This window comes from Alternaria rosae, assembly GCF_020736505.1.
Source record: "Alternaria rosae strain MPI-PUGE-AT-0040 chromosome Unknown BKA58scaffold_5, whole genome shotgun sequence".
Classification (NCBI taxonomy): Eukaryota; Fungi; Ascomycota; class Dothideomycetes; order Pleosporales; family Pleosporaceae; genus Alternaria; species Alternaria rosae.
The window spans coordinates 2,001,246-2,027,115 of NW_025763574.1; the positions used below are offsets into that span (position 1 = coordinate 2,001,246).

General features: G+C 51.5%; 12 protein-coding genes across 12 annotated transcripts; 4 read left to right on the forward strand and 8 right to left on the reverse strand.

The window, feature by feature from the left end:
• Positions 1 to 69: 69 nt before the first annotated feature.
• Positions 70 to 1,611, reverse strand: BKA58DRAFT_180183 (uncharacterized protein). Its single transcript, XM_046165372.1, has 3 exons — positions 1,582 to 1,611; positions 780 to 1,525; positions 70 to 707 (listed from the first exon to the last, which is right to left on the reverse strand). Exons 2-3 carry the CDS (start codon positions 1,190 to 1,192, stop codon positions 266 to 268), a joined length of 855 nt encoding a protein of 284 aa, XP_046025488.1. The 5' UTR covers positions 1,193 to 1,525; positions 1,582 to 1,611; the 3' UTR covers positions 70 to 265.
• Positions 1,612 to 2,192: 581 nt separating this feature from the next.
• On the forward strand, positions 2,193 to 4,031 carry BKA58DRAFT_385402 (galactose mutarotase-like domain-containing protein; the record flags this gene model as incomplete). The annotated part of the gene is made up of 2 exons (XM_046170371.1): positions 2,193 to 3,760; positions 3,822 to 4,031. The coding sequence occupies exons 1-2, from the start codon at positions 2,310 to 2,312 to the stop codon at positions 4,027 to 4,029; spliced, it is 1,659 nt and encodes a 552-aa protein (XP_046025489.1). The 5' UTR covers positions 2,193 to 2,309.
• Positions 4,032 to 5,837, reverse strand: BKA58DRAFT_385403 (PAPA-1-like conserved region-domain-containing protein). The gene is made up of 3 exons (XM_046170372.1): positions 5,651 to 5,837; positions 4,489 to 5,356; positions 4,032 to 4,432 (listed from the first exon to the last, which is right to left on the reverse strand). The coding sequence occupies exons 1-3, from the start codon at positions 5,743 to 5,745 to the stop codon at positions 4,163 to 4,165; spliced, it is 1,233 nt and encodes a 410-aa protein (XP_046025490.1). The 5' UTR covers positions 5,746 to 5,837; the 3' UTR covers positions 4,032 to 4,162.
• Positions 5,838 to 5,974: 137 nt separating this feature from the next.
• On the reverse strand, positions 5,975 to 7,509 carry BKA58DRAFT_361611 (uncharacterized protein). Its single transcript, XM_046168786.1, has 2 exons — positions 6,994 to 7,509; positions 5,975 to 6,943 (listed from the first exon to the last, which is right to left on the reverse strand). Exons 1-2 carry the CDS (start codon positions 7,021 to 7,023, stop codon positions 6,086 to 6,088), a joined length of 888 nt encoding a protein of 295 aa, XP_046025491.1. The 5' UTR covers positions 7,024 to 7,509; the 3' UTR covers positions 5,975 to 6,085.
• Positions 7,510 to 12,115: 4,606 nt separating this feature from the next.
• BKA58DRAFT_469629 (uncharacterized protein) lies at positions 12,116 to 13,853 on the reverse strand (the record flags this gene model as incomplete). The annotated part of the gene is made up of 3 exons (XM_046175152.1): positions 12,116 to 12,300; positions 12,395 to 13,469; positions 13,524 to 13,853. The coding sequence occupies 3 exons, from the start codon at positions 13,851 to 13,853 to the stop codon at positions 12,116 to 12,118; spliced, it is 1,590 nt and encodes a 529-aa protein (XP_046025492.1).
• Positions 13,854 to 15,607: 1,754 nt separating this feature from the next.
• BKA58DRAFT_440178 (uncharacterized protein) lies at positions 15,608 to 16,307 on the forward strand (the record flags this gene model as incomplete). Its single annotated transcript, XM_046173729.1, has 2 exons — positions 15,608 to 15,612; positions 15,665 to 16,307. The coding sequence occupies 2 exons, from the start codon at positions 15,608 to 15,610 to the stop codon at positions 16,305 to 16,307; spliced, it is 648 nt and encodes a 215-aa protein (XP_046025493.1).
• Positions 16,308 to 16,376: 69 nt separating this feature from the next.
• BKA58DRAFT_180225 (uncharacterized protein) lies at positions 16,377 to 17,713 on the reverse strand. The gene has a single exon (XM_046165373.1). The coding sequence runs from the start codon at positions 17,538 to 17,540 to the stop codon at positions 16,446 to 16,448; it is 1,095 nt and encodes a 364-aa protein (XP_046025494.1). The 5' UTR covers positions 17,541 to 17,713; the 3' UTR covers positions 16,377 to 16,445.
• On the reverse strand, positions 17,655 to 18,796 carry BKA58DRAFT_361616 (cytochrome c oxidase assembly protein CtaG/Cox11-domain-containing protein). The gene is made up of 3 exons (XM_046168787.1): positions 18,562 to 18,796; positions 18,441 to 18,510; positions 17,655 to 18,383 (listed from the first exon to the last, which is right to left on the reverse strand). The coding sequence occupies exons 1-3, from the start codon at positions 18,780 to 18,782 to the stop codon at positions 17,886 to 17,888; spliced, it is 789 nt and encodes a 262-aa protein (XP_046025495.1). The 5' UTR covers positions 18,783 to 18,796; the 3' UTR covers positions 17,655 to 17,885.
• A 77-nt stretch (positions 18,797 to 18,873) lies between these two features.
• On the forward strand, positions 18,874 to 19,747 carry BKA58DRAFT_180347 (uncharacterized protein). The gene is made up of 2 exons (XM_046165376.1): positions 18,874 to 19,082; positions 19,133 to 19,747. Exons 1-2 carry the CDS (start codon positions 19,009 to 19,011, stop codon positions 19,665 to 19,667), a joined length of 609 nt encoding a protein of 202 aa, XP_046025496.1. The 5' UTR covers positions 18,874 to 19,008; the 3' UTR covers positions 19,668 to 19,747.
• Positions 19,734 to 22,183, reverse strand: BKA58DRAFT_180334 (uncharacterized protein). Its single transcript, XM_046165375.1, has 4 exons — positions 21,624 to 22,183; positions 21,335 to 21,521; positions 21,159 to 21,273; positions 19,734 to 21,093 (listed from the first exon to the last, which is right to left on the reverse strand). Exons 1-4 carry the CDS (start codon positions 21,712 to 21,714, stop codon positions 19,828 to 19,830), a joined length of 1,659 nt encoding a protein of 552 aa, XP_046025497.1. The 5' UTR covers positions 21,715 to 22,183; the 3' UTR covers positions 19,734 to 19,827.
• Positions 21,925 to 23,804, reverse strand: BKA58DRAFT_180283 (uncharacterized protein). The gene is made up of 3 exons (XM_046165374.1): positions 23,284 to 23,804; positions 22,959 to 23,215; positions 21,925 to 22,908 (listed from the first exon to the last, which is right to left on the reverse strand). The coding sequence occupies exons 1-3, from the start codon at positions 23,717 to 23,719 to the stop codon at positions 22,135 to 22,137; spliced, it is 1,467 nt and encodes a 488-aa protein (XP_046025498.1). The 5' UTR covers positions 23,720 to 23,804; the 3' UTR covers positions 21,925 to 22,134.
• Positions 23,805 to 24,359: 555 nt separating this feature from the next.
• BKA58DRAFT_385418 (uncharacterized protein) lies at positions 24,360 to 25,836 on the forward strand. Its single transcript, XM_046170373.1, has 4 exons — positions 24,360 to 24,430; positions 24,592 to 24,687; positions 24,868 to 25,407; positions 25,459 to 25,836. The coding sequence occupies exons 2-4, from the start codon at positions 24,641 to 24,643 to the stop codon at positions 25,697 to 25,699; spliced, it is 828 nt and encodes a 275-aa protein (XP_046025499.1). The 5' UTR covers positions 24,360 to 24,430; positions 24,592 to 24,640; the 3' UTR covers positions 25,700 to 25,836.
• The last annotated feature ends 34 nt before the right edge of the window (positions 25,837 to 25,870 follow it).

Genomic DNA, 25,870 nt, shown 5'->3' on the forward strand with positions numbered 1-25,870 from the left:
AGTCTAGGGTAGTGCTTGGTCGATAATTCTTCGGTCTTAGCAATCCAATGTGCACGCTACAAACTTTGTGGAACGCATCTATTGGGTTTGCGGATTGGCAATGAAAATATGCTTACCCCTCAAGATCTAATCGCGGCTAAGAAGACTGTAATTCACATTCCGGGTCAAAACGCATCGTTCGACTCGATCGTACTGTGAAATTACGGAGATTATGATCCAAATAAGACGGGATTATACAGGTGCAGTGACATCGCTCGTGATGCAGTCAGATCTCCATACCCATTCCCCGCGTGATTTTGAACGGCCATGTCTTCCCTTGACGTTGAAGATCTTTATGTTCGCTCCAACTAGCGTATACTTCGAGTTCTTTCGACCCCTGGGCAGATTCTAGTGGAGCGAACAAAGCATGTTCATAATCAGCATATACGTATGTCGTCCCGGGTACCATATCTACCCTCACACGCTCCAATGCTCTCATTTTGGAGATTTCCGACCACATTAGCGACCAGCAAGAGGCATTGTAAGGCGGATATCCGTGGACAAACTCCCGCATTTCGCCCGTCTCCATGTATGCCCATCTCAGTCTCATGAAACGGATGGTATGAAACCAGCGCGCAGGAAGAACGCGGTGGAGGCAGAAAAATGCTGTGATGTTGGGGATGCAAAACGTATTGTCCCCGTAGATATACTGTGTCGCTTCGACATATCTGTGGCGGCTCAGTCAGACGCTGAAACATGGAGCCACGAACTGGGCCTGTCAACAGGTTTAGTTTACTCACGCAATTCTGCATGATCTCGTGAAAGCCAAGGTCCTTTGTGCCTCAACACATCTCATGCTAAACGGGGCGTCGGTATCACTATCTTCATGAAGTTCAAGCTGTAGTTCTTCCCCACCAATGGCATAAGCGTAAATAAGCCTCCGCAGCTCTAGAGGCAGCTTTGCGAAGAGCGGGGATTGTCGCTGAATTGAGACGTCTGCGCTTGAGAAGAGGTCGAAGAGGTCCTTACTTTCCGCGCTCGTTCCAGACGGGAGGCGTCCGTTCCATTTAGCACTAGCCGCAGCTCCGAGTTTATCGTGGAATTCTCTTCGTTTGCGTCCATTTCTCTCCGCTATACGGTCACAAGGAGCGTCGATCAGAGTTTCGATGAGGTATTCTTTCAGAGAGCGCATCAGGGTTGAAGGGGAACGCATTTTGCACTGATGCCTCCTTTCTCGAGGGAGCGCGTGAAGACGTCCTCGGCCGTGTGCGATGGATGAGTACCGGTATCTGAGTTTGAGACTGTCCTAGCTGTGATCATCTGCCCCGAGCTGCGGCGTCAAGGCTGGCTATAACTGTCGGACACCGAAGGCAAACACCATGGAGCGTGTATATCAGTTGGGGCGATTTGATGCCCTGTCCAGGTGTAACCGCCCCCCACGAGGAGCAGAATCCCTGCTCTGACTGCAGCACAGCAGCCCCCGCGTGCGGCGCGACCGTCACATCAGAACATTGGAACAATTTGTACAGCAAAACTTCTTGGTAGCCTAGGTGTCAAAATACTAGAATGAAGCGGTCCCATGCAACAGTAAGAAGCACGTACCGTTCATGTCTCGCCCGAAGCAGACCTGGGGAGGCTAGTCGAGGGCATAGAACCACAACGACGTCAACGGCGCCAATGACCCTGCATCATCGCAAACAATACTTGTGACCTTCACCAGCAGGCCATGCAGCGCGATCTGTTTACTCATCGCATCTCCCGAAAGGAACCTGTGGGCCACTCCGTCCTCCAACAGACCCTGTCCTCGGTCGCTTTCACGCCGAAGGGCCGAGTGGCGCGTCTTCCCCATAGCAGTCTCTCCTCCTTTACCCCGGATTACGGCCAGGATCATCAAGCTTGGCTTCAATTAATTTTCCCGTGTACCTGGCTATGACTTGTATAAGAATGAGGAGCGAAGTACTTCCGAGGGCAAGTAGTGCTTGTTGGTGCCTTCCGTTCACAATATGCGCTCTACGACAGCGACCGCGGTGGCGCTCTTGTTATCTTCGAAAACATGGGCGTTTCTGGATGCGAGCCAGAACAACCAAAGTCTTACCATTGCCAATGACCGTCTCGTTGCGTCGGTGAGCAAGACACGAGGATACATCAATGTTCTTACTCTTGACGGCCAGAACCTCCTCGGAACGGAAGATGGCAACACTGGAGTTGGTCCATATCTCGACTGTTACTGCACTCCATCTGGCTTCTGGACACCCGGTCGAGGAAGCAATGTTCAGTATCAACTGTTTAATGGCGCGGATTCCACTGGAAACCCATATGGTGGCATCAGTATGGGCGAGACGTACGCCCCGACTGGTCAGAGGCTAGAGCAATACTGGTTTCTGAGAGAGGGGGAAACAGGTCTGCATACCTTCAGTCGTGTGGTATACAATAACAAGACTACTCCCTTTTTGCGCAACCTGCAAGAGTTCCGCACGCTGTTCAGACCCAACCACGAACCCGCGCTCTTCACGCACTTCGTTACAAACGAGAAGTTTGCTGCACCCCGCCCAGATACCGAGGGACAGGTCACTGTTCAAGACGCTACATGGTGGTTAGCCAACAAGGAAGATCCTTACGTTACTGGTGTAGGAGACTACTTCACCAAGTACACCTTTCAAGACACGTGGCGTGATCACAAGGCCCATGGTATGTACGCCGACGGTACCGGTAGCGCCAACGGCTCAACCTACGGCGCCTGGCTCGTACATAATACGGTCGAGACATATTTCAACGGCCCCGTGCATTCCGACCTCGTCGTCGATGGCATCGTGTACAACTACATGGTCTCCAACCACCATGGCGATCAGACACCTAACATTACCGATGGTTTCGACCGTACCTTTGGGCCACAATACTTCCACTTCAACTCAGGCGGCTCGCTCGAAGAACTCCGAGAAGATGCCGAGCAGTACGGTCTTCGTCCAGAATGGAACGCCGACTTCTATGATTCCATTGCAAAGCACGTCCCAAACCTCGTCCCAACATCCGGTCGCGGTACCTTCAACGCAAAGATCAACCTGCCCAAGGGAGCCAAGAACCCCATCGCTATTCTCACCGAAAGTGGTCACAACTTCCAAGATAACGTCTTCGACACGAAAGCATACCAATACTGGGAAGACATCTCCCCCACCGGCGAAGTCACGATCCCCCGTGTAAAAGCCGGAAACTACCGCCTGACAGTCTACGCCGACGGTATCTTTGGCGACTACATCCAAGACGACGTTTCCGTCTCCGCAGGAGAAGACACTTCCATAACAGCGACATGGACCCCCGAATCCGCCGGCACAGAACTCTTCCGCATCGGCACCCCCGATAAATCCTCGGGCGAATACCGCCATGGCTACGCTCAATCCCCCACGCATCCCCTCCTCACAGAAGAATACCGGCTCTACTGGGGTGCTTACGATTTCATTGACGAGTTCCCCGAAGGCGTGACGTATAAAGTCGGTACGGATGACGAGTCCCAAGCACTCAACTACGTACACTGGGCTGTCTACGGCGGAAAAGCAAACTACGAGCGTCCGGAACCTGTTCCTGATCATCCTTACAACTGGACTATTCTGTTTGATGCCAAGGCGAACGAATTGAGGAACAGGACTACGGCGACGTTTACCGTGCAGCTTGCTGGTGCGAAGACAGCGGCAGGGAACACGGATGTGTTTAATGCGAGTGAGCCGTATTCAAATCTGCCGTACACGGTTAATGTGAATGGGGTGGATCTTGAACCTTGGGTTATTCCGTGAGTCCTCCACTATGCTTTAAACATTCCCTGACGAACAGTGTGCTAATAAGTGTGTCAGATACAATCAATCCTCATCCTGCGCCGTCCGCTCAGCGGTCATATGCTACAATCTCGCGCACAAGTTCCTTTTCCCAAGTTCTATGCTGAAGGAAGGAGAGAACAGTCTAGTTCTTAGCTTGCCGTACAACGGTACCAATTATGAGAGTGCATTATTGCCGGAATCGGTGTATGTCCAGTATGACGCGATGAGATTGGAGGTGAAGTAGATAGAGAAAGTATGAGGTATTTGTTCTATCGAAGTTCAATATGTGAGAAAAGACAATCAACGCCGTGATTATGCACCGCTAAATGTACATCTATTCTTCTCCCTGGTTGGCATTTGGCCACTCCAAGAATGGGCTAAGCAACTTCCTCAACCATGCGTCCACTGAAAGGCTTCTGCGCACCCTTCTGCATCTCCCCAGAGAACACTCTGCCAACAGGGGCTTGGAGCCACTCGTCTGGCACAGCGAGTTGCGTCCCCTTGGCATTCTGGATGTAGCGTGTGAATAGCGGATTCGCTCGCTCAGGCTCCTGTTCCACCTCCTCGCCGTCCTCGTTGAGCTCGATCATGGATTTACGGCCGCGCTTCGGGGGTTGTTTCTTGAGTAGACGGTTGATGGTGTCGAGCTAGGGGTGGAAGGTCAGTGACTGTATATACGAAAAGATACTGGGGTTCAACAAACCTTCTCCTCTTCGTTCCTCTTCTCGCTGAGGTTCTTCCTTCGCCTGGCCATCTCTGCCCTTCGCATGGCGTGTTCTTCGGCCGTGAGGTGTTTCTTCTTTTGTGCCTCGTTTGAGAGCGCTAGGAGAGCGCCATCTTCTTCCTCATTGATCAAGGCACGTTGGCGCTTCGTCATCTTGCTGACGTCGGGGGTCTGGTCGCGACTGAGGTCTTCGTCGCTGTCCATCTCCTCGTCCATGTCTCCACCTGGTGTGACACCCATGTCGTCGTCTTCCTCGCCCTCAGCATCTTCGTCTTCGCCCTCTGCGTCTTCTTCCTCAAGGTCAGAGTCGGGGTCGCTGAGGTCATCGTCATCGTCGTCGTCCATGGCCATTTCCTTGGCCTCGACTTTGTCTTGTGCTTTGGTAAGCTTTATGGCTGGCGCTGGCTGGACGGGGATCCCTCTATTCGCGTTTACAGTAATCCGTGGTGCTGGCGTGTCCTCCATGTCGTCATCTTCATCCCCCTCGGCGTCCATGTCCTCATCCTCGTCCCCTTCAGCGTCTGGCTCGTCAGAGTCGTCATCCACATCCATAGCATCAACTTCTTCGGCGTCATCGTCATCTTCGTCTTCGTCGTCCTCACTGTCGATCTCCCTCACTACGCGACTGCTCCTAGAAGCGCGTTTGCCCGCGACTATATTCTGCCTGCTGACGCCTGCCTTTGGTACGACTCCACCAGTGGCTTGTCTGAGCTTATTCGGCGATGATTTGACGGTGAGGTGGATCGACTGGCGCGTCTCTTCGGGCGAGGAGCGCTGTATGACAGCAGCAGCGGGCGACTGGTTGGCAGTGCCTCGGCGTGGGCGGGTCGAGGAGGCGGTAGGGGCACTGGAGGCTGTTAGAGGAGCTGGAGGTGCGCGCGCGCGGAGGCGAGGCATGATTGCAGAGGAGCGAAGAGCAAGGCCGGCAAAAGCGGGAGAAGGCAGATAGGAAGGATTGCGACGGCGTCAGATAGGCCGTCGGGTCCGTTGGCCTGGGGCAGGGGTGTGCAGGCGGGTGGCACAAAGGTGGTGGTGAGATGGGCGCCTCTGGTGGCAGTGACAGCCTCTTGGGGACGTTGTACTCGATGCGCTTCCCTTGGCGATGGGTGCAAGCTATTCGCTCGCCTTGTCAGCCACATACCTGGTGCTGTTTCCTCGCTGGTCCCATCCCTCGCCCTCGGATTCGTCATGCTCGGTGCTTATCCGTCGCATTCGTTTCGCCGCGCGATCTGCCATCTTTGCGATTGGTACGATGATATTCTCTAGATTAAAAGTGGTTCCAATGGTCCGTTGCGACAATTCTACGCGTGTTGGTCATCGGCCATTCCATCAACCTTCAGATGGAGATTCGCCGGGATCTTCCCCAGGTCCTGATTAGGCCTAAAGAGGCTAGTGCGAATCATATCCTACGTGGAACGAATGATGGTCTTCCTCACATTTCAACATTCACAAGGGATTACAATTGATGGTCACATAATGTATTATTTGCAACTAGTTTGAACACCGATTATAAGACATGTTGCATATTAGGACTACATCGGACGACTGACTAGATCGACCATCACCAACCCACTGCTCAAGTAAACACTGCCTTGACAGTCTCCTCAAGATCTTCTTTAGGCACACCCAGCTTTTCATTCCAAAGCCCCATATACGCGAAGTCGCCAAGTTGCTGCTCCTTGCCAAACGTCGCACCTTGAATCAAGTACATGATGCCGCTATGATCTCCCGACTGGAGCTTGGCACGGCCTTGCTCGATATGTTCCTTCACATTAACCTTCTTGACAGTCCACTTCGTGCCAGTGACCTTTTCTGCCGCGGCCAAGATCTCCTTCTGCGTCGTCTGGAATCCACTGACGTAGACATATTGGTTCTTAGTCAAGTCGGGGTTCTTGAGTGCGTTGACGGTCGCAACACCGATTTGGTTGAGATTTGTGCTTGAGAAAACAGCTTCGCCATCATCAAAGAGGGTAGCAGTCCTGGACTCGCCGTCAAAACCCAAGAACGCTACCCTGAGGCCCCAGTCGAGGAAGGGGCCAGTGGCGATGCCAGTCCAGCTAATCTCCTTCTCCTTGGTTTTCAGGTACTTGATCGTCTCGAATTTCGCCCTGAATACGGGCACGATCTCGTGACCGCGCTCGTCAAGGTTGTTGCTTCCATACTCTGAAGGAAGGAAGCGCTTCACGCCCGCTGCGATGGCGGCATCGATCAGTTTGTTTTGGTCGCCCAGTGCCATGCCGCCGACAAGTGACAGAACAGCATCTTGGCCCTGGAAAGCTTCTTTCAAGCTATCGTGGGACTCATAGTCGGCGCGGATAACCTTGACGCTTGCGGGAAAGGTCGAGCTGGAGCCTTGGCGCGAGAGGACAGTAGTGTTGAAGGAGGAGTCTTTGAGGAAAGCGTCCAGAATGGAGGGTCCAAGGTTGCCGCTCGCCTAATATCGTTAGTGATCGTACATAGGAGTAGCCAGGGAGGTATACATACACCGATGATGATGACGTTTTTGATAGACATGTTCTACAAGTGTTGATAGTGGAGTCTAGAACAAATCGGATGCTTGATTGGGTTGTAGAGCGGATAGTGATCTTGAGGGTGTGAGTATCGTTGATTGTGTGATTGACTCTACCGATGAAGACGCTCTCTCATATATACCACGACGAAGACGTGATTATGCGTGCCTATGATGCAGGTACAGGGCCCCACATCCCCAAATCCGCGTTGCTTTTCAATCCGCGTCGTACAACCGCGTTACCTTAGTAATGAAGCGCGAATCAAAGCCGCACATGGCATGCAGTTTAGTTACGATGTGGCGCCATTGCTTACGGTACTAGTATTGGTCGGTATTTAGGTCCTTGGTCGGTGTACTCAATCTCTCCGACAATCACTCTCTAGAAGCTTCGCTGCGGAAGTAATGCGTAGCAAGGCTCTATCGCCGCAAGCTAATCCCGTAATCGCACCGAAGTCAGCATGCCAACAGATGAAGTCGATGTCATTAGAAGGCTGATGTTGGGGTTGCTTAGCACATCGCGCGGAAATGCACCGCCAAGCCAAGGCGCTAGCCAGGTTCAGGATCATTGGCAGTCGCGCGGTCATCCATCTCCTGGACTTACTTTGCGCTTTCACAGCAACTTCGTTAGACCACCAGTGCAAATGCGTACGTTACAGTACTAATCACATTGCAGCACCATGGACCTTTACATTCGGGCCTTAATGCCCAGAGCGAACGCGCGTACAATCTTTGTCGTCAAGACTCATTCGGTTCTCGATAATCTCCCATCTCTCGAGCTGCTCATGCAGCTCGAGTGGATCTGCTGCGTTCCAAGCGCTGATTTCCCACTCTGTACGATTCCTCCCGCCCCCTTTTCTCGTAGACCCAGGGTATCTTCTCAATGGTCCACATGAGTTCTTGTTGTGAAGCGTTCAGTCGTCGGATATACTCCCTCGCTTTTATCACCGCGTCCTTCGTCCCCTTTCGCCGGACCTTATTCAAAGACGACACCATACGCATCATCGGACATCTTGAGCTGAGGCGCATGCTGCTGTGCAATCGGTCGAGGTTCGTCAAGATTGCGTGGTAAGCATGCTTATTGAGACCAAGCGCGTCCATCTCAGGTGTATGAGGCGGATGAATGGGATGCCTAAATGCGAAGCGCAGTACTCGAAGTCTGGTCCCTCGTTCTACCGTCTGACGGCATTCCAATCTTCTGTTATTCTCGTACCTGGTTCTGTTCACAGCACTGGGAAACTGCTCCTTCGACGCTCGGTCATCGCTCACCAGCGCGGCAACGATATCTTGCTTTAGTGTAGTATCGGCATACTGCTTCCTCCTATTCACTAGGGGATTGTCTTCCACCTCAGCCAGATACTTTGCATATGTACTGCGCCGCGTGCTGGCATTGATGCTTGCTCTCATCCAGGCTCGAAAGTAAGGATCGACATCATATCGATCGATGTTGGCACCTAAAACCTCCCGCTTGCGAAGCGGGATAGCATTGGGCTAAAGAGGATATGGCTTCGAACGATCTCGACATTGTGCGTGGTGGGGGATAGAGTCGTCCACACACCTGATCGTTTCCGCCACAGACATCGCTCGACGCTCAAGTGTTGGTCATGGCTCAGACCCAGCGGCTGGGAACACATCAACGAAGGACAAAAGCTGCCCCATACGCTGACTAGATTTGCCCGGAGGCGCAGACATCAGTGCCGCCTGCAAGGTTTGGTCGCGGTCGACATGGAAAATCTGGATATGTGACTCTGAGACACGAGATGGCGCGAAAAGCGAAATTGAATGGACGCAAACCATCACCAAAACACCCCTAGCTTGAAGATTCCATGTTATCTCTTCGAGTAGCTGGTTGAGCGCGACGGCCTCTTGCTGGTTCTTCTTCATCTGTTCAATTGTGTCCCAAAACCTGCCGCATTTGAATGGCCGTGCTTCGTTCCGGAGGTCTTGCATTCACAGGCTTCAGTAGGGAATGCCGCGACTGGTCCTGCACATTTCCTTCTCTTTATTCCCATCCAGATCTTGTTCAGGAAGTTCCACAGCGCAGTTATCAAGCGACAATAATCTTCGTACGTAAGGCCGTGGTCTGCTAGCGCAGTTGTGTACTCTGTAGGTTCGCAGAGACGAAAGGATGTCACAAAATGCGCTTTGGATCGAGTACATTACTGACGGTCGGAGACCCCAGGGAACAACATCCCGATGTCGTCAATGAAGCAATTCTCTGGCTGTTGAGGAGGCAGACGAAAGTCGCTTGCCTGTACGGCGGATTTGCGAATATTCTCCAATGTCGAGTGCCTCATGCAAATCTTCGATTTCAAAAGGCTTCTTGCTGTAGCTTCAATACGCTCGTCAATGACGCGGTGATCGTCTGAGAGGCGGGCATCAGGCCATGCGGCTGACGAGATTAGGCTGCTCTTTGGGTACGAAGACTCTCACTGCAGTGGCGGATCTTCGATCGTACTCTCCGAGCACTATTTCCCGGAGGACTGCGCGTAGAGTGCGTGTTGATAAGCCAGCGAATTCGCCTCTTCAATAGCGTCGTGAGAGTCGCTATCGGATATGTTGTCCGTTGCGATCTGCAGATTTGGCTTCGTGGTTCGAATAGGTATCGGATCAGTATGTCTGCGAGATACCATGGGTCCAGCGTGCTTGTCTTCTTCTTCTCTTTCCGCGCATCTCGTCTTCTCCTTCTCGCTACCCGAATTCGTCATACAATCCGCCGACAGTCGCTGAGCCATCTTGGAGATGTGGACGTCATGGGTCTCTTTCTCTCGCGTCTTTCCAGTCGTCATACAGTACTGATGGGGTCTCCACTCGCCATAAGCATATCAAATCGATCCGCAGTTCTCTCCAGTCATTCGAAGCTCGTTGAGGATGCTGGTTGACAAGACTCTGGACGACAACCCACTAGATAAGCGCCAGAAGCGACCACCAGCTGCTAAATTTACATGTGCGGCAGCCGCCCGGTAATTTTTCTCCTCCTGCAGCGCAGTTGACTCTGGACCAATCTGCATTCAGATACCTCGGCCGAACGTGAGGCCATGGGTGTATGCGAGAACAAAGGGCTTCAGCAAGGGGCTCCCCTTTGCGCACGTCCTGAGCCACTACATAGGTAGGTTTCAACGTACGATGACATTCTAACACCACAAGCATTAAGTCTTTACCCAAAAGAGCCGCGTCAAGTGCCTACTGATTGCACGGTCGATACTGAGACGCCCCGCGGATCTAGGGTGCTCTGCGCATTCCTATTCATGGTGAAGGGCCTCAGCGATCCTCTTACGAAGTAAATTCACATACGTGTCATCTCTGCGTTGGATCTTTACCGCTGCCTTGATTGATTCGAATTTTGGGTCAAAGCCCACCGCGGTTGTTGTCGGCCCCGTATGCGACATAATCTGGTGGTGGCGCAAAGGATCTGGCAATGTATGCGCCCAAAACGCCACAATTTCATGGGCCAGTATTTGCAGGCATCTTCGCAGGGTCTCTTCCTCCAATTCAGCCTTCTCAGCCGATATCTGATGAGAAGTAAAACATCTCAGTCACACCGTTCGCGTATTGTCATACACCGATCTGCGTCAAACGAAGACTCAACATGTACACTTTTGACGTAGCTTCTCTCACATGTTTCTCACAGACCTCGTCACCGATTGTGAGTTTTCCTACTTGTACCAGTCATTCGACTACTGTGATGGAAACATTCAGACGTGATTTAAAAATCCTTGGATTTTGAGGACCTCTCCTGAACGTCGCCAACCTCACAGCCATATTTACGATCTCGGAACCATGGATCGGGGAGTCTATAAGGACGCTGTACGATCATATAAAGAATGCATTAATGTAAGAGGTAGTTGTAGGCAATAGTACTCGCATTACACTACGAGAGAATAGTCGAGGACAGCTCTGTATTACTACGTTTAGTAAGGGTTGTTGTCTCTTAAGGAAAGAATAATTCTTGTCTTCTCCCTTGCGGGCGGAGCGCAGGTTAAGAGCAAGTTTCTAGGCTAAGACGCAAGCGAGAGAAGCAAGCATATCATGTGATTGTTCTCTTTACTCTGCCTTCGCCATCTTATGTTACAATTAATGCGCCGTTCACGCACAAGGAGACACCCGGACTTCGCCAAGCTGGTGAGCCTAGAGCGAGGTCATCAAAAGGGTCTTTTGTTGACGATGCGCCCGTAGACGATCCAGAACGCGATCGGGTACGTAAGTGGTTCAAAAAACATGACCGTTTGCGAGATGAAGCACAAACGAACCTCAGTCGAAGAGCGGTACCCTGAGACACTTTAGCGTCGTCTTTGGCAAGAAGAAGTTGCTGAGAGCAACCTTGGCACAAAACGTGAGAGCAGTGGGTCAAAGCGGACATCGAGATCCAAACAAGAAGGCTGAGTCTTGACTTCAGGGAATGCTAATACTGATGGAGAGGCTATGAAACATCAAGGAAAAGCTCGAGCTCCTCTCTCCACAGCTCGGCATGTTGTTGATGGCGAGTGTCACCGCAGTAAGCTGTCTATGCCCGTACTTTCCATGCGTATCGCTGACTACGGTGAAGACAGTTACAGGACTTTCTTTAGACTTGCTCAGGATCTAGGCTACTTCTTTCTCACTCTCAGTCATCATGGCAGAGAAGAAGAGAAACGGGAGAGAGCAGGAATCAAGGCAATTAAGGGAAACCACAAGATTTTACAGAAACACCGCCAGAAAAAGGCTGCTCGTGATGCAGCGACTCTCGCCTCAGTACAGACACTAGACGCGAAACCAGGCATCGCACACGGCATGAGTAGTTCGCGGAGTACCGTACGTCATCCCAAAGATCGCGGACCGAGCGCATCGTCCCGTACTCGTGCCCAAGTCTCGCCGATCAGATCTACCCCAGACGCGCCGAGTTTTCGACGCACTGGGCCAGACCACACAACGAGAGAACGGAAGACGGTAGTCGAACGGTCACCTCTTATCCATTGTCCCCGTCGTCCCGATTACAGTCTTGAAGTCAAGATTATTGAAGTCAAGATTACTCCCAACGGTCCCGGACCATCTTCGCATCGCGGAAACAATAGCCGAAACGAACCTCATTTCGTTGACGGGGCTTGCCAGACCAACCTCCTGCTACTGGAAGCTGACCCTAGAATCAACGGGTCGTTCTTGCAGAGAGAAGATGCGGCGTAGGAGTGCAGCTTCTGGATCCTGTTGTGGAGAGGCTTCAGTTTGTACGTCTAATGCTCTGTCGCGAGCCTTGGCCACTTCGGTAACATCCCAATATCGACGTACTTCCACTGGCTTGTCTGCCCACTCTGGAATTTGTTGATCGAGTTAGCTAGCGGTGTCTCGAGGATGTTAGCTCTTTGACAATTATATTGGCGTTAACATCCGAAAACTTGCACTTACCTGATAGTGTTGATGTTCGAAGTTTGCGATTTCGAAAGGTAAGTAGGGCGGTGGCGACATCGACTGATGCGAGCTGAGGGAAGCAGGTACGTGCCATCTGCAGCGCTAGCTTGATCTCTTGTTTGCTTGTTCCTCTTTTCTCTGACCAGTCTTGGCGCAATGCAAGTACCCTTTTGGCCCATCGTGTTCTACCCCCAGCGTCTTCGAATTCCGGATATAGTTCGAAGAGTCCAGCTTCTTCCAAGAGCTTTAGGGAAGTGACGCATGATCGATCGGCAATGCTCACGGCTCCTTGGGAAAGGTATTCGCCGTTGTAATAGTCTTCATAGTGCAGACGGAAGTTGAAAAAATCCTGCGCTTCATACTGTCCGACTCCATCGGACCTGTACCTTGGAATCAACCAGATGTCTCGTGCAAATTGTCCTTGGGGAAACTTCCTGGTTTCTACGGCGCATATCTTGTACCCAGATGCGTCGCCTTGTCCGCATTGTTGCCTGTAGAGTGCGTATTGGATGGCGAAGAGCAAAGAGCTTGTCCAGGATACCAGGTTATCTTTTTCCCGTGAGAAACAGGTTTTTTTTAGGTGTGCGTGTAGCAATGTCGTTGCTTGGTCGGTGTTCAAGGACAACAAATCGGTTCGACTCTTTCCCTTCGGTCCGATGCTGCTCTCGATAGAACGCATAACGCCATCAGTTCCCAATATAAATGCATCGAAAGCCCGGAACAGGTATTGAGGGACGTCTTCGAATTTGAGCGAGTGGTTATTGAAACTTGTTGGTGGGTAAAACAGTGTTGGCCCGTTCGGTGCATTGTTCAAAATTGTGAGCCAGTAATCGATCCAAGTCTGCTCTTTTTGCATGCGATCCTGGCTTTGGGGCTCTCGTTTGCCTTCTTCCGGGGACTCAAAGTAGTCGCTGGCGCGAAGGGCGCCGAAGTCGCTAGCGGCTTCGTCGTAACATTCTTCGGCGACCTTCCACAGTAGATTACGGTCGCTGGTGGTGTCGAGAAGCTCATGGATGGTGTTTCTGATTTTTCTGCCGAAATGAGAGAATAGTTTTGTGATCAGGGTCCGTTTCTATGAGTCTCCAGCTACACTCTGGCGTCCAAGGGGTCTGATGCTTCTGATAACCAAGCGTTCTGCCGCGTGATTCAATGCGTCGATGGAACTGGCTAGACTTTTGGCGGCATTTGAGAGCTCTTTACCACTGCTATGAAGCCAGTAGATCGCTTCTATCGAAAGAGTCTCAGAGGGACTCGTTTGGTCAGATAATGGCCTGATATTCTGCTCTTGGAGGGAAATGGTGCCAGAAGCTTCAGTAAGTGCATGAGTGGCATCCTGAATTGCAGTTACATAAGTGCGTTTTGATCGCCGAGATTCTTGATCCTGTTCCGGGGGTGGTCTCTGGACGATTTGCAGGTCGCGCATAGGACTTGCGATGCCCTGACCGTTGGCCGCCATCTTAGTCAATGAATTTGGGACATAGGATATGCAGTATCTCCTACTTCGATTGAGGTGAGGTTGGAGCGGGGTTCATGTTTTCGTCTGAATCAGTCAGGCTATGCTATTGGCTTCCTTCACGTAGAGGCTACTATTGGATGTGAACAGCAGTAGGATGAATGCGTCATCTACCGTAATATGAAGTGAAGTCTGTCTGTGATAGTTGAAGCCATTGCTATATACAAAGCTTTGCGACACCAGGCGTATAGCAAGCTGATTGCACAACAGCTAGACGCTATGAAACTGAAGATCATCAAGCCTTACACAGTCGATATAGCAATCTACGGGTTCGAAAACTGATCTTCGAGTGCGGAAGAAACAAGTCTTCAGTTGCAGCCTAGCATGAACGGATAGGATACCTCAACTGACAGCAAGCGCTTCTCTTTCGCACATTTCACTGCTATACTCTTCCGTGCAAGCCTTGGCATAAACAGAATAGTACAAGCGGCTAGTGAGTTACCAATTCCGAAGACTAGGCAGCAGCCTAAGCTAGAGATGTTAGCTATTCTCTATCTGTCGGTTTCCATCCGCGTGACAGGTTATCTTGATCTGGATTGGCTCAGCCTGGTTACACAACGCTTATGCGCTGCAATATTAGCCAGGGTCTGAACGGAGTTAGCATACTGTTCCAGAAGATTCCACGGATGGATTATCAATCAAAGATGCCTATATATTGTACGGTTCTGCAGCTCGAAGTCCTTGTGTTTTGCAGCGACCGCAGAGACCTCGGGATGATGGAGAAGACGGCGAGGAGGCAAGATGGGAAAATGCAGTGGGTTAGACGGAGGAATGGCTCGCAGAAAGTTGGCAGTGCTAGTAGCCAAAGGAAGAGCCTGAAAAGTGCGAAGATGCACGCTACCGTTAGCAGACCGCTGTCGCCATCACCAACGGGGCATGTTGAGGAAGCTTCGAACATCGAAAGTGCTGGTGAGTGGGGTGTCTGGCAGCAATGAACAGAGTTCTATGTTTTGCAATGTGAAAGTCGAACTCTAGTCGTCGTGCAGTGTTAGCGGTTATAGTAGTGGTTGGAGGGCTAATGGATGTTGTTGTAGATGAGGCGACAGCGGGTACAAGCAATGGAGAGCAGTGGCCTTTGTGCACAAGTTGTGAGAGGAGCGCAGGATACCGAGGGTGCAGATGGTGTGGGAGGCTAGATTGTCCAGGCTGCAAGCAGTTGCCGTGCATTGGCTTGGGCTGCGAGGCGTATCGTCGAGTTTTCGTTGGTGGAGCTAGTGTCCATGAACTTCCCTAGATACACACAATCTAGGAAACGTCAGTGGTTTAGCAGTAGTAGTAGTAACGACCCTGGAATGAACTTTGATGTATTCGTAACTTCTATCATATTTTAGTTACTATGCATTTTATCTACTGGTACTGCGATAACCATCCTCTACGAGCAGGTACTCTCGAATGAGAGAAAGCACAATTATCAGAGACTGTCGTAACTTCTACGTTTAGGCGTTCATTAATACGAGAAATCGTTCAATGCAAAAATTACACATTAGTGAATTGTATAGTGATTTTGCGCTCACTGCTGTGTGAGTACCAATCGTCAGTCGCGCACTCGTTGCGCCACATCGCACCTTCCCTGCGGGTAGGCAGCTCAATTTACCCTCATCGGCGCACTCTTTCGCATTCCCGTAACAGCAACTCCACCCATTGAGATAGAACGCGCATTCGCACTCACAAACCATCAGTTCCACGCAGCGGCCAAAATGGAGTAACTACATCCTGCTGTCCATGGATCTACTCACAGTCACTAACAGACGTAGTCCGACCGACCCAATCATCCAGCTAGTAGTCTCGAGCCGTGTTGGGGAGACAGCACGTCTCAATGTTCACCGCGGTGTTCTCTGCAAGAGCTCAGAATTCTTCCAAAATGCTGTAAAGCCAGAGTGGACCACCGAAGGAGAAAGAGTCGTCAATCTTCCAGAGGATTCGGCACCTCTGGTCACCGGCTACGTCAAGTGGCTTTATCATGACAAGATCACCATCAAGCTCTACGAAGCGAGGAAACACACAACGGAGGAGAGGGCCGACGAAGCGGAGAAGGTCTTCATTCTGCTTGCAGAAGCATACGTCTTTGGAGAAAAGATCATCGACGCGAAGTACAAAAATGCGGTGATAGAGACAATAATAGCAGCCTGCGAGGCTTCGAGCTGGAATATGGGTCCTGAGAGTGTCAGCATCGCTTACGAAGGCACCCCTCCAGGATCTCCGTTGCGGCGCATGATTGCTGAGAGTATCGCGTACAAAGCTTTTGTCGACTCAAAAGAAGGTGTCGGTTGGTTACATTTCATCGAAGGATACCCGAGGGATGTTTTGGTAGACGCGCTGAAGGCCATGGTACGGGTACGTCCAAAGCCGAGTGGTAAACTTTGTCCTTCTGTCTATTGGTACCTCGAGAAAGCATAGGCATGTCTCATTTAGATCTGCGAACTAGAAACGCTAAATCGCTACAAGGCTCAAAAATCGTAGACCCCTGAAAGGAAAGCAACTGATCACTGTCTTCAATCATAAACATTGAAATCTGTTCAAACTCATGTGATTCTTCTACACCTCACTAGGCAACAACCTCCATGTATCATAAAATTTCCTCTTGACCTCATCACTCAATACATCGTTCGCCTGATTAATCTCCGCCATCCTCTCAGTAGCTTTCCTCTTGTCTTGTCCACGACAGCGATCAGGATGCCACTTCAGGCTCATAGCACGGTGCGCTTTCTTGATATCAGCGGCTGTGGCGCTTCGACTGAGACCAAGCATGATATAGAAATCTGTGTTGGGTTTGATACCCTGCGGAGGTGGCATGGCTGGCTGTTGAGATGATGATGGCGGCGGTGTTACATAAGAAGTTTTAGGTGGGGCGCTGGGGCGGAAAGAATAAGAAGAGTTGGTCGGGTACGAATCGGACGACGAATAGAATGTATAACTGGGTGTTGATGAAGAGTGCGAGGAGCGACTCGACTCTGCACTCCAATACCTATAGCCTGAAGGTGGCTCGCGGTCTTTATTACTGGAGTGAGACCAACTGTATGGATGACTACGAGGGCCATAAGAGGATGAACGCTGCGGGTCATAATCTCTGGTAGTATATCTGTCGGAGTTTTCACGCGATTGCCGAGCATTGCTCTGATAGTCGTAGGCAGAAGGGATGTAATCTGGACGGCGATAGCTCGGTGTACTCCAATCCTCCGCGTGTTGCCTTTGTGGCTCCCGACTATTATCCCGGTAGTCGTAATGGGAGGGGATGTATTGAGGAGCGCGATATCCTGGTACACTTGGTATGCTCCAGTCTTCTTCTTGCGTTCGCATCTCTGCAAATGTTTTGTCGTTGTCGTCAAAAAGACTCTCCATCATACCGGAGAACCCATTAAAGGCATCATGTATACCTTTATCTCTAGCTTTCAATGAGCTATACTTAGGCGATTCATCGTCGTATGAGGATGGAGACGATGAATAGATATGGTGCGCTACACTCGCTTGATATAGCTCTTCTAGGTATCTTTTCGAGGTGAGCGAATCTGCGTTGAGAACACGCCTAACGTAGGTGAGACTGCGTTCAGAGGCTTCGTCGATGGTGTAGCCCCTGTTGCGGCAGTGGATGTAATAGCTTTCCCGAAGCTCTTCTTCTGCATGTCTACCCATGGGAGATATGTAAGCAAGTGGCTCCTAGAAAAAGCTTTACTGTGCGGTTTGAACTATGAGGGTGGCGAGTCCGGCTCTGTGTGAAATTCGTTGAGTTTCCGGACTGGCCAGATTCTTATGAAGTCGGTGCACGGGTGATGCACTGTATGGATCGATGCTATTTCACAATGGTAGTTTAGTGGGTGACAAAAGTTGCCATTGTGCTCGGACCTAATTTGGCTTGGTATATGACTTAGGTAAAGGGGTGTGGTGCTTGATATGACGCATTCCTACATCAGCCTTACAGCGTAGTCTCGCTTCCCACAGGTATTGTGTACACATATCGTACATGCTCTCAACCTTTCTTCACATAGGGACAGGCGTCAGATGGCCGTCCTTGTCATACTTCGCCTTGAAGAACGTATAGCTCAATGTAACAGTCTCGATGCCCTTCATGCTAGGATCCTTTGTAAATTCGGGATCGATGTAGAAGAAGACAGGCATATCCACCGTTTCCCCAGCATTCAATCGCTGCTCCTCGAAGCAGAAACATTGAATCTTGCTAAAGTATGGAGCGACTTGTCCCGGTGTAACGGAGTAGGTGGCTACGCCAATGATGTCTTCTGGCGATTTGTTGGTTGCAGTATAGAAAGCGAGGGCGGTCTCGCCGGGGAGGACTCGGACTTCGCGCTGTTGGGGAACGAATTTCCAAGGTAGGACATCGGATACGGAGCCGTTGAATGTGATTCGGATACGTGGGTGGTGTTCTACGGGCTTTAGGCGCTCGGAGGGATCAACGGAAGTATCGCCGCCGTGTGCCGCAGACTTTATGGGCTGGCCTCCCCAACCGGTCTCCTGGCAAATCTGACGGATATGTTAGAGTTGGGTTCCTGTCAATAAGGGGGTGATCTATAGCCATACCATCTTGTAAAACGGCACTGAGCCATAACTGAGCGCTGTGAAGCCTATTATTACACTAAAGACATAGTTCCTAGACTACCGTCAGTGATTGCGCCTTCTACCGACAGAACCATTCACATACATGACTGTGCGGTTCTTCATCTTATATTGCGCATGCATCTGATCCATTCTGGGCACGGTACCATGCTGCCGCGCGGAATTCGTGGAGTTTATCCATCTTCGTGCGATCAAGGCGGGATTGCGGGCGCGCGGAATCCTATTGAGCGAGCGAGAGCATGATAGGCAAGTCCAGGATCCCAGCGACCGTGAGGGAAGTTGTCGTAATGGCGATGCGGCAGACATGTTGTGTTGTAAGAGTCAACGAGCCAATGGAGGAAACCTCGGCGGAGTGATGAGCAATGGAAGTTCGCCGCGGGATTTAGCCCGATTCGGAACGCGTCTTGGAGCGCAAAAGTCGCGATTGATTGCGAACGTCATCTTCGATACTCTCAGCACAACCATTCTTACGACACACATTCCTCCGCTCCCCCCAGCTTTGACGTCACGATCACCGCAAACGAACAGCACAATGTCAGAAGTCCTCTGCGGCGTCTGCAACGCAGAGCCCAAGAAATACAAGTGCCCGACTTGCGCGCTTCCATAGTTCGTTGCTATTTGTGATCTCTTAAATCTACGATACTGACCGCGTAAAGTTGTTCATTATTGTGCTTCAAATCGCACAAAACAACACATCCCGATACCACGTCAGTCGCCCCAAAACCAGCAGGACCAGCTCTCCCACAACCACCTCCTCCCGCCCCAGTACCGCGCTACCTGAAGAAGCGGACCGACTTCTCTGTCTTAGCAACGAATCCGAAATTTCAAGAGCTACTCAAAACACATCCAACACTACTCCCGTCACTCCAACGCGTATACGCGAAGACCATAAAACCAGATCCCGAAGCTGAGAGGCGGCGGCGCATGCTCGAACAGAACGCTTCCCGAGGAAGAGGCATGAGGGGAAGGGGCCGGGGAGCCAGGAGAGGTGGACATGGAGGTTGGAATGGAGGGCAGGGGAAGGAAGAGAAATGGACCCAGAAGAAGGGAGACAAAAACGCGATGGAGGAGTTGAAGGGCATAAGAGAAGGAGAGGGCAACGAGGGAGAGAAAGACGCCATGGCCGAGTTTGTTGGGTTGGTCGAAGAACTCTTTGGGCAACATGAGAAGGACGCGATGGAAGATGTTTGACGCTCAAGCCACAAACCCACGACATCGCAACAACGTTTGAGAACGAATTCGGGTACTGCAACAGCGAAAAAGAATACATACGACCAAACCACGACAAGTTCACTGCCAAAGATACGGGCGCTTCGGAAGAGCAGTCAAGGTATCATACCTCGCCAGCTAGCTAGCACGTATACCTAATCTCCAACTCCACCCTCGGCACGCCTTCAAAGTCCTCTGGAACCACATACGAGATGTTGTAGAACAGGTGGTTCCTCAGCGCCGTACCATACGTCACATTCTGCTTCACCAGCCCCGCTGCCTCGACCTCAATCTCCACACACGGCAAATCCTCAAACCCAGTAATCCGTCTTCCGGTTCCCAGCGTCCAACTCGGCGGCACATTTGACAGCGCAAATGTGAAGATATCGCTTCCTTCCTGCGTCCGGTTGGGATAGCTGACGGACAGATGATTCGGCGAGGCGACGGCGTGGATCGACGACGCAGACGGGTACAGGGCAAAGAAGGTGTTAAGCGGATAAGGCTTATGCTCCTTATCACCCGCCCAGTGAACAATAGCAGGAACAAACTGATCCCCTCTGTTCACATCTTCATCCACCTGTTGTCCCCCGATCATCAACTCTTTGCTGACCCAACTGGACGCAATCCTCGGTTCACCTCCCTCCAGCTCATCCCAGACCGTGCGGTTCAGCCACCTCGGCTCACCAACGAAGTCTCTTGTCGTAAACACCTCTTCCACATGCGCCGGCAAAAGTTTCTCCACGCCCCCAAGGACGAGTGCCATAGCCGCCCCTTGAGCGACATCAAACAGCAAATCCCCCTCCATCTTCTTCGGTTGGCTAGTCCGCTCCCTGCCCCAAAGACCCCACAGTACCAAGGATAGAACGGAAGAATGCTGCGTGATATCCCTCGTATACGCCCTATCATACGGCCCAACGACGTTCCCCAGATACCCGTTGTAATGCTCCGCCAAATCACCCATCATCTTCGGCAGGATATACTTCGCCGCCTTCGTCATGCTAGAATCACTTACCCCGTACTTGATCTGTGCGCCCATGGCCCAAACATCGATACCATAGTACGTAGGCGCATTGTACTCGCTCAACGTCTCCGCGCCTTCTCGTTGAAACAATTGCAATATCTTCTTTCCTTGATCTTCCGCAAAGGACAGGAAAGTTGAGTTGGATCGACGTGTGCCGATGTATTCACAGAGGAGAGCGCGCATCATAGCTGGGTTTGTGTAGCCAATTGTTAAGTTGTCGTCGATTGTGGGGTAAGTGCCATTGCGACGCATACTGCCCACAGCGGCGATTTCGAGCGAGTCTTCGATGGAGGTTATGAGGGAGGGGGCGAGGAGGGGGGAGAACTCGGAGAGGATTTGGATTAGTTGCGTGCCAATGAAGTCGCGCCAATTGGGGTCGTAGGTCGTCTTTTTGGGGGGTTGATGTTAGCTTGGAGGTTGATGGTTATGATGGTAGATGTTTGGGAACGTACGTATATCTTTGGTACATATAAACCTGAATCGAGCGTTGGATCTGGTTCATCGGGAGATAGCTTGTATGTTCCGTACCATGGAGCGTCGAAGTCTTCTGTCATCTGACATGCCAGTCTGATGTCACATTATCAGCCTCCGTTCCTTCGCTTTCAGCTCTCTGCACTCTGATACGTACATGTTCCTAATAGAAGCTTCCGCATGTTTTAAATCGTCTCCCTGATTTCTGTGCAATAATCCGGCAACATACCAGGCTGTGAAGCGAGTCGACCAGGGTCCTTTGTCTGAGTACTGGATGAAGTTGTAGGATGCATCGTAGCGGTTATCTTGGATGTGCATAGACCAATCGAATAGATCTTGTGCGTCTATTTGAGAAGGTTAGAAGGTATTGATGTTAGACAGCAAAGCCTGATTGACGTACTCGAAGATAGTACTGTACTGCCACGTTTCGTTGCTGCAGCACTTACATGTGTGGCGAGACATGCTACGACGAAGCTGATTGCCCTCATCTCGGTCTACAGAAGATTCAAACGCGCTCAAGGACATCGTTGCCTCCATCACATCGTCGTCTTAAATACCTTTTAAGACAAATGCACGCCTAAACCGGATAATTGCACCCGCAATCAAATATCTCCGCATCGTGAGCGGCGATCTACCCCAGACTTCAAATATTCGGCGCAGTGCTCGCCGAAGGGTAGCCTCGTGTGTTCTAGTGATGCTTGGTAGGATCAGGTAGTTGCATGTGTAGTGTGACTTTTCGTTGGCGCTAATGACGCACCGGGAAATTTTCCCGGATGTATTCCTCTGGGCGTTCATACTTCCGAGGTTGTCTGCACTCAATTCTTGGAAAAGGTATTGATCGATCAAAGAATAACGCGTATCGCGGATAGGAATGTGGTATCATAGAGTCAACAGTAGTTTACGTCGTGAAAAGATTCCACCTCTTTCCTCAATCTTACCTACATCATAAACAAGAATCTATACCGTCTCGATGTACCTTCTGACTTCCCAGTCAGTGACCGCTTCATCCCACAGCCTAATCTCGTGTTGTCTGGTGCCGCCAAAGTGGTCCACAAACTGATCGCCGAAGACCTCTCTCGCCACACTTTCTTTCCTCATGAACCGTTCTGTGGCTTCCTTGAGGCTCTTGGCAAGTCGCTCGCCCTTGTCTGCTTCCCCGCCAACGTCTTCGCCTTTGCCTAGAGGCGGTATGCTAATCTCCATCTTCTTCTCAATACCTCGCCAGCCGAGAGCTAGAATGGCAGCGAGAACGAAATGCGGATTTGTGTCTGCGCCCGGCACACGGACTTCGAAGCGCGTTGCCTTACCAGAAGAGGTGGGAGGAGAAATAAGACGGATGGACGCTGCACGATGCTCAAGACCCCATGATACCGTAACAGGTGCCCAGAAGTTCTCTACTAGCCGTTTGTAGCTGTTAACATTGGGTGCGAGAATAGGCATGATGTCGGGGAGACCGTCGATCAAACCTGCGAGGAAATGCCGACCAAGGTCCGAAAGGTACGCGATGTCGGAGTATGGCGCGTTCTTGTCCTCCTCGCCGCGGTAGAAGAGGTTTTTATTTTCTTTATCGACAATTGAGACGTGCATATGGCCGCTGTTTCCTGGCAGGCCTTCGCGCGGCTTTGCCATGAAGCATGGTGTTATGCCGTACTTGGATCCGAGCGACTTGACGACAAGTTTGAACAGCGAGGCTTTATCCGCCATCTGCTGGATCTCGCCGAACTCGAGAGCCTATACTACGTCAGCCTGCTTTGTCCGTATCCAAGAGTTGGTACACCCACCGCTTCAAAGACGCCCGGGCCGGACTCTGTATGCCATCCTTCGATCCCACAGCCAAACTGGGCACATGTGTTGAAGATGCCGTAGTAGTACTCCTGGTTGTGAACGGGCCGCGTGATGCTGTATCCGAACATGCCTTCGGTAAGGCTGGGGAGCGAGTTGACGGGGTTGTCGCGCAAGAAGGCGGCGGTGCTCGATGTGTTTCTCTCTGAGCCATCGTGGCTCTGGGGTGCGCGGAATTGGTAGAACTCGTACTCGGCTACACAGTAACACATCAGCTTCATTGACGACGTGCAGCACCCGCTCTTCAACCGGCGTTGGACTCACCACCAGCCATGGCGCCATATCCATTCTCCTTCAGCTTGTCCACGGCGCGCTTCAACAGACTTCTCGGGCATGCGCTGAGGGTGCCCTTGGTGTCCGGGTCGTGGAAACTGATGAGGAAGAAAGGCACGTTGTCCTCCCACGGTATCCTCCTGAAGGACGTCAGGTCAGGTATGGCGAGCAAGTCGCGGTATCCGTTCTCCTTGTTGGAGATGGCCAGCTCCTTGAAGTATGTCTGGTCGTGCATGTCCCATCCGAAGATGACGCTGCAGAAACCGAAGCCCTCGTTGGCTATGCTGAGGAACTTTTTCTTGGCCATGAGCTTTCCGCGCAACACGCCGTCGACATCGATGCCCGCGACCTTGACTGCGAGGTCATTTTTGAGTAGTTCGGGCAGTTGCTCGGCCGTCAGCTTGGAGGCATCGAATTCGGCGGCCATGGTGAGGATGTAGGGGGCTGGAGAGATGTAGCTGTTGAAGCTTACGAGTGAAAGGAGTGTCGTTGGTAAGAGAAATCGCGTCGCAATCAGGTTTGCGCGGATAGAGAGCTTAAGGGCCCAAGGCGTTTAGGATGCGATAGGCGGGACAGCTGGGGTGGGCCAATGAGGGGTTATCGGGATGCGGGCTGCGATGCATCCAACGACATCATAGCCTGGCCTTGCATGCGCGTACAGGCTATATCTTGCATAGTCACGCGTATGTGTGCTATCTCTCCTACGCGACACCTCGACACCCTCCCAATGCGACAACATGAATCCCTATGCGACAATCGTGATGATGCGCCGGCACACAAGAGACGGGCAAACACGCACGTCATCCATCATGGCGGGGTAATGACCATACTTCATCAGCCCTGACGTGTAACGGTGTTTGGCGCATCCATGCTGTGTAGGACAGTTGTTAATTCGAGGCTGCTATCGTGCCTTCGCCCACCGCTCCTTCGTCGTGTGTGCCCAAGGATGACAGCCGCCAACGCGATAGCCCGCCCTTATCGTAGTCTATCAATGCAATGGGCCGATTTCGGGACCCTTGATGTTTGAATGACTTGCTCGCTGTCCGAGACTACCCGTTCGTCATCTCCATCTCCTCGCACTCTCGATCCCGACAGCGCCCCTCATACGCCAGCCCGCACTACAGAGTCCGATTCATAGGTGAGTGTGGAGACTGAGACTGTTTGCGCCTTTGGCAAACCTTCCCCATTCACAGGCCCGTGTGCTGTTCTCATGACGCTTCCTCTAGCAAAATATTAGTCATATCTCACAGCTTCCACAAAACTTTGCCTCGCCCTTCACATCCATTGACCGCATTGCAGCACCTTCAATACACTTCTATCAGCACAATAACCAGACCAAACATTCAACATGGGTCGTCTTGAAGGCAAGAACTGCATCATCACTGGAGGCGCTGGGTAAGCACCGATCCCGCACATACCACGACACATTTCCGATCAGCATTTCTTTTGCAGTCATCTACCCTTTTGACCATGTTTCATTACTGGCTTCAACGCCGATGTTTTCATCTTTCAACGCGGGGAGCAGCACACACAGAATCATGCCGCATACCGCAACTATCTGCTAACAACAACTAGCGGTATCGGTCTCGAGACTGCCATCCTCTTTGCTCGGGAAGGCGCCAATGTCCTTCTCTCTGATATCTCCGGCCCAGCCCTGGAGAAGGCTTCGGCCAAGCTGAAAGAGATCGTCCCAGAGGCCAAAAAGGTCGAGACTAAGATTACCGATGTTTCCAAGGAGGCCGATGTGCAGGCTATGGTTGAGCACGTGGATTCATGGGGTGGTCTGGATGTACTGTTCAACAACGCAGGCATTATGCACTCAGACGACGATGACGCTGTCAACACACCCGAGAAGATCTGGGACCTGACACAAGCCATCAACGTCAAGGGTGTATGGTTCGGCTGCAAGCACGCAGTCAACAGCTTCAGGAAGAACGGCAAGAAGAAGACGAGTGTCATCAACACCGCCAGCGTTGTCGCGTTGGTCGGTAGCGCAACACCGCAGCTCGCATACACCGCCAGCAAGGGTGCTGTACTGGCCATGACACGGGAGTTGGCCATGGTTCACGCACGTGAGGGCTTCAGATTCAACGCGCTCTGCCCTGCACCATTGAAGTAGGTTCACTCCCGATCAATATGCTGATTAAGATATACTGACAGCAACAGCACACCACTCTTGCAAGATTGGCTCGGCGACGACCAAGCTAAGCGTCACCGCCGCGAAGTCCACTTCCCTACTGGCCGCTTCGGCGAGGCTATCGAGCAGGCGCAGGGTGTTCTTTTCCTCGCCAGCGATGAGAGTAGCTTCGTCAGCGGCACTGACTTCGTCATCGATGGTGGTATGACGAGGTGTTACACCACGCCTGACGGACCACCTACTGAGGCGCCCAAGAACAACGCAAAGTAAGCGCGAATTCAAAGGGTCAAGTTATTGAGGAAACAGAAGAGCACCAAGGTCCACGGATAGGAAATGGTAGCTATGACAGATGTATGATATATGAGATCAGATACTTATGACGAACAATATCATCAGTTAAACACTTGCTCTTCTTAACGATCGTGTTGTATGCTAGCGCGA